This window comes from Lytechinus variegatus, chromosome 16 (genome assembly GCF_018143015.1).
Source record: "Lytechinus variegatus isolate NC3 chromosome 16, Lvar_3.0, whole genome shotgun sequence".
Lineage (NCBI taxonomy): Eukaryota > Metazoa > Echinodermata > Echinoidea > Temnopleuroida > Toxopneustidae > Lytechinus > Lytechinus variegatus.
The window spans coordinates 29,912,070-29,928,030 of NC_054755.1; the positions used below are offsets into that span (position 1 = coordinate 29,912,070).

The window sequence follows — 15,961 nt, forward strand, 5'->3', positions numbered from 1 at the left end:
TACATGTACATTGTAAAATACAAAAATTAAGAGATTATGGTAAAGACTAAAGAGGGCATTTCTAAAACAAAATGGCAAAATTAGAAGAAAAAATCTATGAACTAAGTTCTCCAGCACTGGTCTAAGGCTGGATGAAACTCTGTACTGTACATGCATGCGTCAAGATAAGGCAATATTGTCACGTGTACAAGCTGTTATTTTCGCGTACAGAATTTCTCGCGAATCGCGGGGTCCCGACATTTTCGCGGGTTGTTAAATTCGCAATTGGAAGATGTACAAAACATTTCCACAGCATTTCTAAGAAGCAAAACTAGTGCAAATTACGTGCATATTCATACTCATCAAAGTCTCTATGCTGATGTGTCTTTTGTACATAAATATGTCCCTGTAAAAATACATGTAGTTACAAACTGTGGAAAAAAATGGCTTGAATTACACTTTTTTTCACCTTTAGATCTGAAAATTCATCATGCCACAATTTGATCTGTAATCTACAGGGTTAAGCAATCTTTGGAATTGGTGATTTGTTCGATTCATTTTTCAAAAAGTTGGTAAAAGTGAAAAAAAAGTGGAATTTTGTGAACATAATCTTCACCTCCAAGAGCTGTGGTCATGTGACTTATGAATATTAATGAGCATGCAAATAGCTGCCAGACGTGTGTATAGAGTCAATCAGATGAAAATAAAATCAAATTATTTAATGAAAAATACATTTTGATATTACAGAGAGTGTATAAATATTGATAAAATAATATTAGAAAATAGTTTAGGCTCTGATTTCGTTTGAGAAATTAAAAAAAGTGAAATTCTAGCTAACTTTTTGAATCACTAACTGTACTTTCTAAGCCTTATTTTTTTGTACATATACAGGTGCATATTTCCATTTTCTCACTATACATGATGTTTTCTACAGTAAAGCTTTGCTGTTGGGGACATTGGCACTGACTTAGAAATATGTCAATATTTTCGCGTGTTGTTAAATTCGCGGCCGATTGGCAATCCGCGAAAATAAAACCCCCGCGAAAATAACAGCTCCTACAGTAGTCAAGTGCCCTACCCCCATCTTTCATGTTTTTTAATTCTAAATGTTATTTGCATTATTGCACTGTTTGTCTGATTTTCCTTCCCCTTTCCTTTTGAGGCCTTCATCAATTTCAAGCTCTAAGCTTAAGATGAAGGTCTCCCACATTTAAAACTGTACTATGTTGATATGTGTATATATATATACATATGTGATTTTTTTCTGCTATTTTTTGTAACAATTAAAAAAAATATCAGGTAAAAATATATTTTAATTAGATTATTAGATTGTACATGTATATATGTACATGTTATTAATTATATTATTTACTTATGTTATGCTAAGAAAAAAATGATCTCACTTGTATAGGATTTTATTGGAATGTGGAAATAAATAAATCAAATCAAATCAAATCATTACAAATAATTGTTTCACTGCAGATCAAATACGTTAGTTCTGCATCATTCAGAGAGTGAACATATACATGTAGGTCACGTTTCCGAACCCTTACATGTGCCATTGCTTAATTTTCCACAATTCCAACACTTCTCATTCTGATTCACAAGTTCAATAGTACTCACATTTCCAAGGTCATTTCAAGAATTCAATTTCAGAAAAAAAATAGAATACAATACATTTTATCGAACGGTAATCATAATCTTAATGGTACAGATTACAGATAATGTGCACTTTGAAAAAAAAAGACAGAAATACTGTCACGTATGTAGTCATTTTTCTTGACAATGATGAATCCACGACCACAAGTATGTGTAATCACACTCCAGAGTTTTGCTCAAACTTTGTGAAATTCATTCGCGTGCTAGTTGGAGTCTGACTCTACCGATTTCAATTGCAAAGCCTTTCATAATTCAACACAAGGTAAATATGAACATTTAAGGACAAGGATATTTTTTTGTCAACTTGATTTAACATCTTCATGGACTCCCATCCACTGACAAAAGGAAGTGACTCTTGATTTTTTTTCAATATTGACTTTTCCTTTATTTGGAATATTTTCTGTATAACTCTGCATGTCCCCCCAATTTCTGAAATATACGACAAGTACATTGCGTCTCTATATATTTCCACATAAAACAATGACACATTTTCCTCATGCGCTTTTTCCTCATGCGCTTTTAAAGAAACTCATTCCGCAGAGTCGCTTCTTTTCGTCAGTAGAAGGCAGAATACAATGAAGATTGTAGATGCATGTACAGAAACATAATATGTTAAAGGTACATTTAGTCTACTCCTAACCTTTCCCCTTTCTTGCTTTTGACATTACTTCTCCCTCTGTATACTTTTCTTTTTGTATCCCCTTTCCAACATTATATATTAGAATACTTTGTCATTTATTTTTACTGTTTTGCTTGTTTGTTTACTGAAATTTTACTCTGTACAAATTCATGTATTGCAGCCCTTTGGCTGCGAATTGAATTTTTATCACAATAAATACCATTTATCTATCTATCAGCAGTTTGCGGTAGCAGGGGAATTGAATATTGATTTTGCACATTTTACATTGTAATACATGTACAATCATGCAGTAGGAAATGTTCCATAATTATTTGGGCATTATCCTGATTTAAGTCACCGGTCCATTCACTTGCATTTATTTTGTCAGCGCTGGTGACTTCTTTTCTCCCCCTTTGACTTTGTACAAAACGAGTGCACACACACCGACAAACACAAGAATTTCAAGATATTAAAAGGACATTTATTGGATGAAGAAAAGGATTAAGAGTAAACTATAAAAAGAAAATAGATAGAACAGTCTTATAGGTGTAAAGCAAAGATATTCATTTTCAGTGCGATACCTTCAATATTTATAGCCTACAGAATTCATATCATAATATCTAAATGAGATTTTAGTATTTGATTCTCACCATGCCTGTCTTTGAATACATGTGTGTTTAACACCAGCGTTTCATTTTATTGTTTTTTACGACTGGTGCTTGAGAAAATCTATTCGCATTTCATCCAAACATTAACTGCAAAACATGACAAACTACATGTACATTCAGGACGCTCAATGATACAATGTTCACGTACCGTACTTGGTAAAGTAAGAGATAATCAGACTAGAAAAGGGAATTTGCCCAAATGATACTACATGGAGAATTTGAAATAGTCAAGACACATTTCACTGGGTAATTTTTTTCTTAAAAGGTTGACCCCACCCCAATAAATACTGATGGAATGGGGTGATCTTGTGCGTTTATTAAAAAAATATTTCCAAAATATTAAACCTCATTCAAAATGCTCAATCAGGCTCATAGCTCAGAGAGAAAGGGGTCAAAGAAATTCACCTAAAATATGCAGCTATTATCCTCAAATATCATATAGATATAAAATTATCAAGGAAGAATGCTTTATTCAATGGAGACAGCCAAGTTGGCATGGTTCCCATATATTTTTTCCAGCATATTAATAATTGCTTCCATGCAAAATCTACATATTACATGTATGCATTATCTTAATCCTATCCCTAATTTAAGCCTAATTCCTGGATTAAGTGCATACGTATGTACACTGTTTGTGTTTTGAACATTTACTCACCATACTGATGTCAATATTGTAATGTCATTCATATTGTCAACATGTTATGTTTAAGAAGTTTACACAAAAGTCATTGTGTATGTTTTAATAATAGAATGTTATTCTAAAGTCATGCTTTTATTATTAAGATGCATACTATACCAAAAGAGTAAAAGTGTTAATGAAATTTGGCAATTTCTACTCTAAACTATATTATAAATAAACTATAATTGTACCTTACCACTTAACTTATTGAAATGTGTAATAAGGTTTTTAATTTTTCAAATAATGTTTAACACATCAATATTTAAGATGAAATTCAATACAAAATAGTACAAACAAAGTAAAGTATTTATTCTTAAAGTATTTAAGAATATTTGAAGAATTTTGACCTACAGACATACTGCTTAAAAAAAAAACAATAATACCCCCTCCCTTCACATTTTATGTATAAATAGCAGGTTACTGACCCGTGTCAATTTAATTCCAGTTTCCCCTGAATAGAACTATTATTCGAGCCATTCCATTACCTCCAATTCACCACACCCTTTTGAATTTCACGATGCTCTTTTGCACTCACCTGATAGCAAGAAATACCTAACATTTTATTCGCCGATATTCCTCCATTATATTTTTAAGTTTGTGTGTATTTCACCATCATACCTTAGTCACGTAACATTCTATTTTTGACGTTACGTTTCAATTTCATTGGAATCATGACAGAACGCAATCACCATAATTTTCTTTTTCTTTCTGTCCCCTGTCAGGTCTCCTGCTTTCCAAGGATATTGATGCATTTCTTTGAATTTTAATTTGTAGTTTTATATTTTGTATTTCTTTTGCTGAATGAAATAATGATTATATTGTTCTTTCGGTCAGCGCTGAATAATCCCATGCATGCATGCACTTACAAAGTACTAACATGTGCAACAGGGGAGAGTTTCATCAATATATTTTCATCCGACAAGTTGTCAGATCTGACATCTTTCCATGATTTTGATTGGCTGAGAGGCACTTTTCCTATGGTAACTGTCGGTTAAAATGGGACTTGTCGGATAAAACGTCCGACAAGTCCTTTTCATGAAACGCCCCCCAGATGTTGACTTTTTCCCATGAGGCACTGCCAATTTCGGCCTTTCCGCTGCAACCGATAAATGGCGCATCGTATTGTGAATCTAGCAAAGTTATGGGTATTTTTGTGATGAGGCAAGTGTGAAATGGTCGATCATATTATTCTATAAATATTGCTTCATCCTTGGAAGAAAATCACCTAGTCTGTATGCCTAAAAGCTTCTCCTTCTTCATAATTATATGCATTTTTCTCATGTCGCTCTTTTTCAATAAACTTTCCAGATTGCAAGGCAACCGCTTAACAATTACTAAAATGATATCTAAGTAGGCCTATAATAGAACAGTTTTTTCAATCCTCTTTTCAATCATTCATTCTTCCCTTTACTTTAATTTTGAAAGTAGTTTTTACAAAGGAGGTTTAAAAACTAAAAATACCTCTCCTTTTCACACTTAGCTGTTATCTGATTGCAAGCATTCTTTTCATGCTTATATCTGTTTATATCTGTCTTTATCTCCCTTTCTTTTTCACGGTTTTATCCAGTTTGGGATTCATTCAGGAATCAGGATTATCATTTGATAAGAACCAATCTCCAAAAACTGTTCTTAGAATACTTTTTGTCAACATTAGAGTAAAAGGCTTAATATATTTCACTTTTTCACCTATCTTTAAATAGTGGTTTCTGAATTGTCTCGAATTCCTTTTCTGGAGAACGAGCCTACATGTAAGTTTCTTTTCCTCTTTTACCCTTTTTACACAGGCTAAAATTTCCTTAACCCCGTACTATAGGTCGGGCTAAATTGCCATTTAGCCCCACCTATAGTACAGGGTTAAGCTTAGCCCACTTTCTTTTTACACAGCATTTTTGCAAAGTGGGCTAACCCCACCTTTAGTACGGGATTATTTGGCCCTGCAAAAAAGCAGGGTTATCCCAGCAATTGCGGTGCTAAGAGCGATAGTACGGGGTTAAGATTGCTAGTGTAAAACGAAAGTGGGCTAAGCTTAACCCCGTACTATAGGTGGGGCTAAATAGCAATTTAGCCCCACCTATAGTACGGGGTTAAGGAAATTTTAGCATGTGTAAAAAGTGTACGAGTGAAGTACTTGTACTACGAATGATCGACAAAAACCACTAGTCTGGGGTTAGCGAGTTTCGTGTGTAAAAAGCAAGCATTCCTTATCCGGGGTTAGCAATAACAATTTGGCATGTGTGAAAAGGAAAAAAAATAGTACGGGGTTAAGGATAGTACGGGGTTAGCGATAGTCCGGGGTTAAGAAAATCCTGTGTAAAAAGGGTATTTCATGAATTTGCCCTCAAAAAGTATAGATTCGGTGCAGGTCAGAATTTTGAGGCAATTTGAGCATTAAACTTTGCAATAAAAATTGCCTTTACAAATTCAGAAATAATCCATAATTATTTGAGAATCCTGTGACCAATGAATCCAAAGATGAGAAAAAGGGCAGATTCAAGTTTGGATTTAGTACTCCTGAGAAATTAGAAGTTGTTCAATGTGGGCATAGGGGTTTATTTCTATTTGGTGTATGCCAATTCGTCCAATGACCAACTTGTCTATTATAATTTGGTCTACTTTCAATTCGTCCACTATCCACATGGTCTAATTGCCATTTTCTCCACTCGCCAGTTGTTCCCATTGAGTCCATATAGGATTTGGTATAATTGGACAAAGTGTTAATTGGGCGAAATTGATAAAAAGAAAATGGGTATTACAATGTAGACCAACTGGTTATAGAACGAAATGGTAGTAGACAAAGTGGTGATTAGAAAGAGTGATTACTGGACCAGATGGTTATTGGACCAAATGGTTGTTAGACAAAATGTTGATGGACAGAAAGGCATTAGACTAAAATGAAGGTAGACAAATGTGATGAGTGGACGAGTTGGCAATAGATCAATTGGCAATTTACCCCTAGGCCTATATGCCTATATCAAAAACGTGATTGTACTTTCCATCATATATATAAAAATATGACTGCATGTCAAGTGTCATCTTTAATTTGACTTAATTAAAAAATGTGACAATGATGTTTTTTAGAAACATCATGTTTTGGGGGTACATGTATTCCTTCTTGTTTATGTTTCAATTTCCTCTTTAATACATGTACCTCCCTTTTTGGGGGGGGGGAGCCCAGGGATGTCCAGCCACAACAAGTTGTGTGAGAAAAAGACTGCTAGGCAGACAAGCGTGAGATTTTACACTTGGGCATGATTCTCACACTGTAGGCCTCAGACATGAAGACCTGTATTTTTATTGTGTAAAGTAGGTGGTGAAAATACATGTAACAAATGTTTACCTGGCACAAAAAATAATAACCAGGGGCAGTATTGTAAGGTCATTTCATCTAAAAGTACCTTATTTTATCTTTTAAAATGAAATTGGTATTCTGAGGGCACATTTTATTTCATCTTTTGGAATGTAATTGGGATTCAGAGAGCACATTATACGTGTATCTTTCAGATAAGATAGGAAATTTTATCTGTGATAGCAGACTAAAAATTTCAAATATTCTTAAATAATAAGAACAAGTTTAATAGATCCTAGATTAACATAATTCACAAAATTAAGTAGAGTTTGCACACAGTGCTATGCTTGCCTTTTGCGTGATTGTGCGTGTATGGATTACTACAAAAGTGCAAATGAATTAAATATGCATGGATGGGCTCATCAAAGACATAATTTACAGTTCATTAAGAGCACAATTCAACTGCAATTTCCCTCTGAGAAGTACAACGGTGAAGCTCATTGTTTGACACAAAGCAACAACAGGGAATAATTCATGAAGATCAAACCTGCTGGTTAAATTTGATGAGAATAAAACTCATTCACAGAGAATGTGTGTTTATTTTCAACAAATTTCTGTTGCATAAGATATTTTTATTGCGATACATGTCATGTTCTAAATGTTAAGCCACATTTCCATGGTAACGTGGCTCAAAGCTGATCAAAATCATGGTTTTCCCTGGTAGTTTCCATAATTGAAGCGTTATAGTAAAGGACTTTTCATGAAACCGAGTCTTAATTTCAACTAACATGTACATAATGCGTGGTATTATGATTAAACTGGATTTTTTTTTACTTTTAGCAGACTAAAATGTAAAGGAGAAATATATCGATTGTGAATATGGTGTTATTATATCAATGGAAAGGTTATGATGTAGGGATTATCATGTCATTTGAAAAAAATGGAAATGATACTTAAGAAGGAAATTGCCAATCAGAAAGCGCTAAAATGCCTTTCCAAAATATGCCTCGAATGAGTCGAATTGGTCTCTAAATTGATTCGAATTAAATGACGTGTATGCTTGTATGAGAGACCTGATTGGCTCGCGATATCAAGCTCCAATCGCGTGCAAAACCTATAATGAAAATGCGAGGGTACGTACGATTTCTCAGCACTGTCACTGAATAGTTTGGTCACGAAATGAAAGAAAACCAAGAAGTTATATCTACAGGGCCGTCGCCAGGGGGGGTGCGGAGGGTGCGAACGCACCCCCCTTCAGAACCAAAAAAAAAAATTAAATAAAAAATAAAAATAAAAAATAAAAAAAAAAAAAAAAATAAAAAAAACGGAGGGGGGGGTAAGGATACTTGAGGGCTCTTTTGAAAAAAATCTGGCCGGCGGGCTATATAACTGCATGAAATTGAGTTAATACGTTGTTTTTTGTGTTTTTGTGTTTTTTTTCATAAAAAGCACCCCCCCCCCCTAGAAAAAAGCTGGTGACGGCCCTGATCTAGATTTGGATTTCAAAATAAATGTTGTTGAAAAGAAGATATTGATGATGAAGATTCTAGCTCTAGTGAACAACAAAGTGACGTGGAAGAAGGAAAATTAGGGAAATCACACCAGTGATGTGAGTGGGACGATATATAACTGACATATACATGTAATTCTACTTTTAAAAAATTAAAAATATGGACAAGTTCAATCAATCCTAGATTATCATCATTCACAAATAAAAGTCGAGTTTTCAGACAGCCCTATGCTCACCACTTATTTGATTGTGCGTGTATTACAAAAGTGCAAATGAATAATTCGCATGGATGGGCTCATCAATGACATAATTTACAGCTCATTAAGAGCACAATTCAACTGCAATATCCCTCTGAGAAGTACAATGGTGAAGCTCATTGTCTGACACAATACAACAGGGAATAATTCATGAAGATCAAACCTGCATGTTAAATTTGATGAGAAAAATCTCATTCACAGAGAATGTGGTACCGCACATGTGTTAATTTTCCACAAATTTCTGTTGCATAAATTTTTTTTTATTGCAATACATGTCATGTCCTGCTGTATATAAATGTTATGCCACATTTCCAATTGTTTTCTATGGTAACGTGGCTTATACCTGATCAAAATCATGGTTTCCCTGGTAGTTTCCATAATTGAAGCGTTTTAATATACAGGAGTTTTTATGAAACCCGGATCTTAATATTTAACTAAACATGTACATGTACGGATTAAAGTTCAATCTAAAACTTGTGTGTTTAAGTTCTGTGTGTCAAGTGATCACAAATGCTTTACTTGGAAAAAAGCAGGGTCATTTGCAGAAAAACATCAAACTTCAAACCCATGATATCTTTTGGCACTATGACTTCAAATAAATTACACTCTAAATTAATACAGGGATTTGAAATAAACAATGATAGACTGTAGTTATTGGCAAATTGTTCTCTGGATTCAATATGAATCCTAAAGATTTATTTTCAAGTATAAAATGATATTCAATAAAATCTACAAGCTTTAAAAACAAAATGTTTATCCAGTTCTTGATCGATCAATGACCATGGTCGATCTGGATTTATTGGCCCGTATTCTGAAGTCGAGTTTAACTTAAACTTGGGTTTAAAGTTGTGGTTTAAGTATGGATAGCCAATTGTTACATAAATCACCAACATAGAGGTATCATATTTCAGCTCATTCAGCACGCAAATCATTCACAATTGTCTAGGAAGTATAAATAGATGATTGTCTTCACCACAGATGAATCAGGAAAGGGCACAGTAAACATAAGAAACATACAACTTAATAAAAAATTTGATACTCTTGGCTTCCCATACTTAAACCACAACTCAAAACCTGAGTTTTAGTTAAACCCGACTTCAGAATACGGGCCATTGAGTATCAAACAAAAGCAATTTTAGCAGGGGAAAATTTCTATCAAGTCTACACAACAGGCAATATCTTTCTTTTGAAAGGCTTGATAAAAAATTCACAGGTTTTCTCAAATCTGCTTACCTTCAATCATAAGAGAATTAACAACATCATGATTGATCAGTTCAAAGTTTGGATGACCAATCCAATGCTCAATATTTCTCTTACGACCCGTGAAGAAGTTGTCGACTACGGTGACCTCGTGACCTTCTAACATCAGCCGGTCGGCGAGATGTGACCCGACAAAACCAGCTCCACCCGTAATCTGTTGCAAGATGATAATTGAAATGAAAAACTATTAATCTCACATGAAATCTGAAGAACCTAGTAATAAGCTAGTTCAATTTGAAAAAACACCTGCTATAATTGGTGCAACTGTATTTCATTATTAACCCATTAGCACCTAAATAACAAAGTGTATTTACTGAGTTGAAGGCATTTCATCATTGCTCACATTTTTATATTGTTCTAATAAAGATGATACACAGTAGCCTGTAGTTTTAAAACACAGTTGCCAAGTAAATTGAAATTGACAGGCAGTCCTGGATGGTTCATTGAGTATTAGAAAAGGCCTTTGGTGGCAGTTTTGTAGGTGCTAAAGAGTTAATAAAAAAATCTTGACTTGTATTTTATATACCAGTATTTGGGTAGAGCGTATGCATGATATTCCCTCAGGTACACTGATCACAAATCCACTTTAGGGATAAAATTACAGACAAGACTGGTAAAACCATTTTCGCAAATAAAAATTATATCAAAAACATGCCATGAATATATACACAACATGTGCAATGTAAATTAGCAATAGGACACCAATGTCTAAATCTTTTGTGAATTTGTGCATTCTTGAATTTATTTTTTCTATGTACTTCATTCATCAAGTAAAATTTGTGTCCAATAATATGTAATGACCATAATTTTTACCAACAGGCACAAGCCAATGGTGATATTAACATCCTATCAATCAAGTACTCAGTTCCAAACACCTGGGAAGATAAAGGCAGTGCATTGCCAATGGTGGGATTTGAACATCCGACCCTTACATGTAGTTTTAGGAGTCAAAGAACTGAACCACTACACCATGGCACATCTTCACCAGGACTTGATAATTTAAGAGAGGGTTCAAACGAGCGCAAATTGTGTCATATAAATGCTGAACTGTCATGCTGAATTGCAATGACGCCAGATTCATCTTCCATTCACACGGCTAAGGAGGCTTTGCGAATTCTGCGGTTTTACATTTCGCACTGATAAGAGGTGTGGCTTCTCTTGAGTACCATCAATCATACCTGCATACATGTAGCCCAAATCTGCCAACTGAGCAGAAAATAGCGCCCTTTTCTGCGAGGTCACCGTAAGCTCCACCCCAAGAAATATATACGTTTTAGAGGTCAAAGCATTTACACCGTCATTTTCAAATATCCTCACTAGAAAACACCTTGATACCATCATTTGAATTGTGCATTTAAAATTACGCTATTTTCATTCACATGTTCAAACTGCATCATTTGAATGATCATCCGACTCCGAGTGCCACATGCGAGTGTGTGAAACCCCTCTAATTCCACAAAGGTCACGTATAGCATCAGATGCCCGACCCTTGGCCTCAATGCCCATCTCATAGGCCTGGGATAGTTTTTTGTCTTTTATACTTGTGTTGTATAATAAAGAAATATACCCTACAGAAAAATCACCTTCCATATTAAAATGTATCAAAATTTAAGCTATGACCCATAAAAATAACATTTATTTTGGTTAAACAGATCTAAGTACTGGGAGTCTACAAAAACAGGCGTGAAAGAAACTGATAAACCTCACATTGTCTAATTAACAATGGATTTGGACATGTGTGAGTATTTCAAATGGGGAGAAAAACAGCTATTGTATATTTTTCCTACACTAGAATCCAAATTGGTCAGGTGCCCAAATAGCAATGACAGAACTTTGAAAACACAATCATCGGATGGGGGGGGGGGGGGGTTAGGGGGGCACTTTCAAAAATTCCCCATCTCACAAAAAAATTATCAGAACAAACATGCAAAGCTCCATGCCACATTTCAAGGCAAATACATAATACATGAACTTCATTCATTCATCAAATCAAAGTAAAATTTTACTTGAAATATGCAAGATAACGGCAAAATAAATAAAGGCACAAGGGATGTTTTAACACTCCTACGACATTATCCACTTAAAAGTAAAAAACAGCCCTATTATTCAACCAATGAATCAATTTACTTAGCACTGCAACAATGAGATCGGCAAATAGCGGCAACATTTGCACATAAAGGTATGGTATACTCTCATCACTTCCAAGCTGCATATTCTACATGTACCAATGTTTACCAAACATGGTAATATTGACATTTACGCAGTACAAATGCTTTCTGATAACACCGACAGTCTCTTTTTTTTCTTTTTAATAAAGGAGAGATAGAAAGAAATCATCTCGTGCACTTGAGCAAACACTTTAATAATTTTTTGTCTTTGGAGAATGATGTTTGATGACAAAGACAATGTTAGCACTTAACTGGAGCAGACAGAACAATTCATAGCATGAGAAAAATGGAGGTAAATCAAAAGCATTCACAAATGGAAATTGGATTGAATGTTTCCAGTTCAATTTCAAACACGGAAATCGAGTAACGAACAAACATCAAAACGCATATTAGCCACAATATGCAATTTTGATAGTTTCAATGATGCAAATTATCATTTAGACTTGTATTCAATATTCAAATCCTTTGAAATTGAGTGAATGTTTCAAAACTCTATTGACTGAATCTCTGTTGATCTTTGCATTTGACAGTTTAATATCAAAATCAAAAGACTATCTGTAATATTCATGAACATGTACAGTGTATCAGCTTTTTTGATAATGGCAATTTGAACATTTCTCAAAAGTTTTTGCACACAAACAACTAACATATCAAATAATGTATCCTGAAAATTTATAGGCCAATGTCACGAGAAATACTGTAGAAGGGGAAATGGTTGCGATATATTGTAATTGTAATTTTCCCCCATGAATATCACATCTTCTGTTTAATACTACATGTATTTACAAAACCAGTATGTACATGATTTTCTATATTCAAAGTTGGATATATACTACATGTATACTTACTAATATTCTCATTCTTGTACTCTCTGGTAAATAGGCAACTTCTGGATATTTTCGTATCGTTCTGAAGGGGGGAAAATAGATATTGAATAATGGTATAGTATTCAAAATTAAAATAAAGGAATGTATACAGTAAACTACCTACACGTATTCAGGCCAAATCAGGAAATACAGCACTGTAATAAATTACATGTAATTATCAGACACCAAAAACAATGTGAATTTTAATGATAACTATGAAACCTTTCAGTTTTTTTTCTTCCTCAACAGGTGATATCAACTTACTTTACAAATAGGTTTCATAAATCAAAAACAGAAGTTATCAAAGATAAATAATGCCTACTTCGTCTGTTTCTCTCATAATGATATTAAGACAAGGGTATTGAATGATGAGTAATGATAAAAAGTGCAATCCGCAGTGAACCTTGTGGAATTTTAATGGATTTTATGGTGAAATTAAAGTTTCATTCGGCAATGAATATTTATTACCAGTATTATTGATATTATGTAATATGAATACTAAAATACAATACATATTTTGGGCAAACAGAGCATAAAAGAGGAATCCAACTTTGTATATGATTTGTGTTAAAAGGACAAAAGTTAATTATAACACAGAATAGTGAAATTTGAAGAAAAAAAATTGAAGGACAAACAATAAAGTAATATCTGCTTCAACTTAAAGTTGAGCAGAGGACATATGATAAAGTTATAAATGATTAAAAAAATTGGAGTATGTAAATATCAGATTGGTGACTTGGTGAATAGATTTTGACAGGTGGCAAGGACACCTGTGCCATTTATCATGTGCTATTCCGGAAATTAAGGTGTTCTCCTCAATTACCTTTTCCCTTAGGGCAGTATTAATGGGATATAACATGCATGTAGATAGCATATTGTTATATGGCTTCATAATATGAGGGATGTAATTAAGTGAAAAAAATGAAATAAAACTCAGGACATTTATTGCATTGGAGTATAAAAAGGAGGGGCTGTCCCTATCCCACATCACCATTAGTCTGCAGGTGCAGACCCTTGATTGAACCTGTGATCAACGAGTGGGTCTTCCCATAAGACTAGCACAGCTACAACTTGCTATTTTAATTCTTGAACTAGAGGACGGGGCCTTCTGTAGTGTACAGAAGTCGTTGGCAGGGTCAGGGACCATAGGCTGCATGTTAAATTCAGACCGTTTTAACTTGAATTATAAAGGGTTTGCACAGCAGACTACATCACAATGGAATCACCTTTGGGGCAGATATCCCCATCTACAATAGATTACAACTTTTTACAACTTTTAAAAATTCACAGAACTTTTTTGCTTTTTGGTAATAATAAATAAATATGAAAAAAAACAGAAACTTGAAATGTTGAACTTACTGTTTTTCTATGGCATCTATTCTTTGTTCAAGTGGCTGCACAGCCTGTGAAGAGGGGGAAAGATGAACAGAAAAGGACATTAGAAAATTAAAATTTCATATCAATTTTCATGCATATTGTTACTGCTAAAACAATTATATACAGTGAGTATGAATGAATTTGGTTTGCCTGTGCCATTTTTTTTCTTATTAGCTTATTATCTAACCAACAGTGAGATCTCTTTAACAAAGGAAGACATGCTAGATTTGCAGAATTTTATGCCGAAGTCACCAACTCAAGGGCCCCGTCTTACAAATGAAAATCTGCCATTTAATTCTTCTTTTTAATTTATTTCATTTCCAAGCAAGATGTTAAGTGACAAAATACAATGGAAGCAATACAAGATTAGGAGGTAAATGAGCACCAGCCAATGCCTGGGGATCATCTAAAATTAATTCAAAATTCTTTCTAGACTGAGGTTCTCCACATTTTTTATAAACAACATTGTATTAATCTTATTTCAGGACTTTATCCCGATTTCCCTTATCCTAATTGGGTCACTCACATTTTATGGTACCATAGACAAATAAGATATTTAATTCTAAAGATTGGCCAAATAAATGCCATCTAGGTAACCCTTGTGTCTATGTTTCCAAGTGCACTGACCAAACAAGGTCTGCTTCAATGATAATTTACACTTACGATAATGGTAACCTCTACAAACATTTGCCTCTCAATCTACTTTGTAAAAAAAGAGTGCGTGCTATGAAAAGAAAACTTCAGAATGCTAGCTACAATAATGCCATTATATACACAAGCACTTGAAAATAAAGGAAAACACTTAAAGTCGAAAAGGGCAAGGGTTCAAGATTTGGGTTAAATGCCATTTTAGTTCAGGACAATTACTCGAAAATATCCCAACCCTCCAAAGGCAACCCATTAAGCAAGTTGATTCATTTACCAGGTAGCAAATCTATCATATTGCCCTACCTTGACAAAAGAAAGCAAGTAACATGAACCAAAATAGATATCAAGGTCTTTATATTATATAATTTTATTCCTTTTTCCATGCTTAATTAAAAGAAATGATGCTGCTATTAAAAATATAAGATAGGGCTGGTTATATCAGGATGCCAATGCATTTTGTTCTTTTACAGAGAATTAAACTGCTGTTACTATTGTTACTACTTTACAGGTCAAGCCCACCCCAGAAAATTGTTGATTGGAAAGGATAGAGAAAAATTAAACTAGCGTAACGCTGAAAATTTCATCAAAATCGGATGTAAACTAAGAAAGTTATGACATTTTTAGAGTTCGTTTATTTCTCACATAACAGTTATATGCACAACTCAGTGGTATGTAAATGAGAGTCGATGATGTCCCTCTCTCACTATTTCTTTTGTTTTTACTTGGTACTTGGAAGGATTCCTCCAAAAGAATCCATAAAGGTGTTTAAACTGAGGTGTGTCATGTGCGGTCACCAACTTAAGGCTCCAGATTTTACTTTTAGGGCTTTTTGGAGCATTGACTTAAAGGTTCCTGGGGATGGTTGGAATTGTTTGAATTATACAATATATCCATTTTTACAGTTTTGACAACAGAAACTTGACTTTAATAATCTTAAACTGTTATTCCACATGTTCAGGGAGGAATCAAATTTGGTTCACAGGAC

General features: G+C 34.1%; 1 protein-coding gene across 3 annotated transcripts in view; it reads right to left on the reverse strand.

The window, feature by feature from the left end:
* The window catches only part of LOC121429479 (UDP-glucuronic acid decarboxylase 1-like), a 53,356-nt gene that overhangs the window by 10,562 nt on the left and 26,833 nt on the right, over positions 1 to 15,961 (reverse strand). For all 3 annotated transcript variants that reach the window (XM_041626501.1, XM_041626503.1, XM_041626502.1), the window contains exons 4-6: positions 14,311 to 14,354; positions 12,934 to 12,994; positions 9,891 to 10,071 (exon numbers count right to left, since the gene is read on the reverse strand). In XM_041626501.1, coding sequence (XP_041482435.1) covers positions 9,891 to 10,071; positions 12,934 to 12,994; positions 14,311 to 14,354 — 286 coding nt within the window. The remainder of the gene's footprint in view (positions 1 to 9,890; positions 10,072 to 12,933; positions 12,995 to 14,310; positions 14,355 to 15,961) is intronic.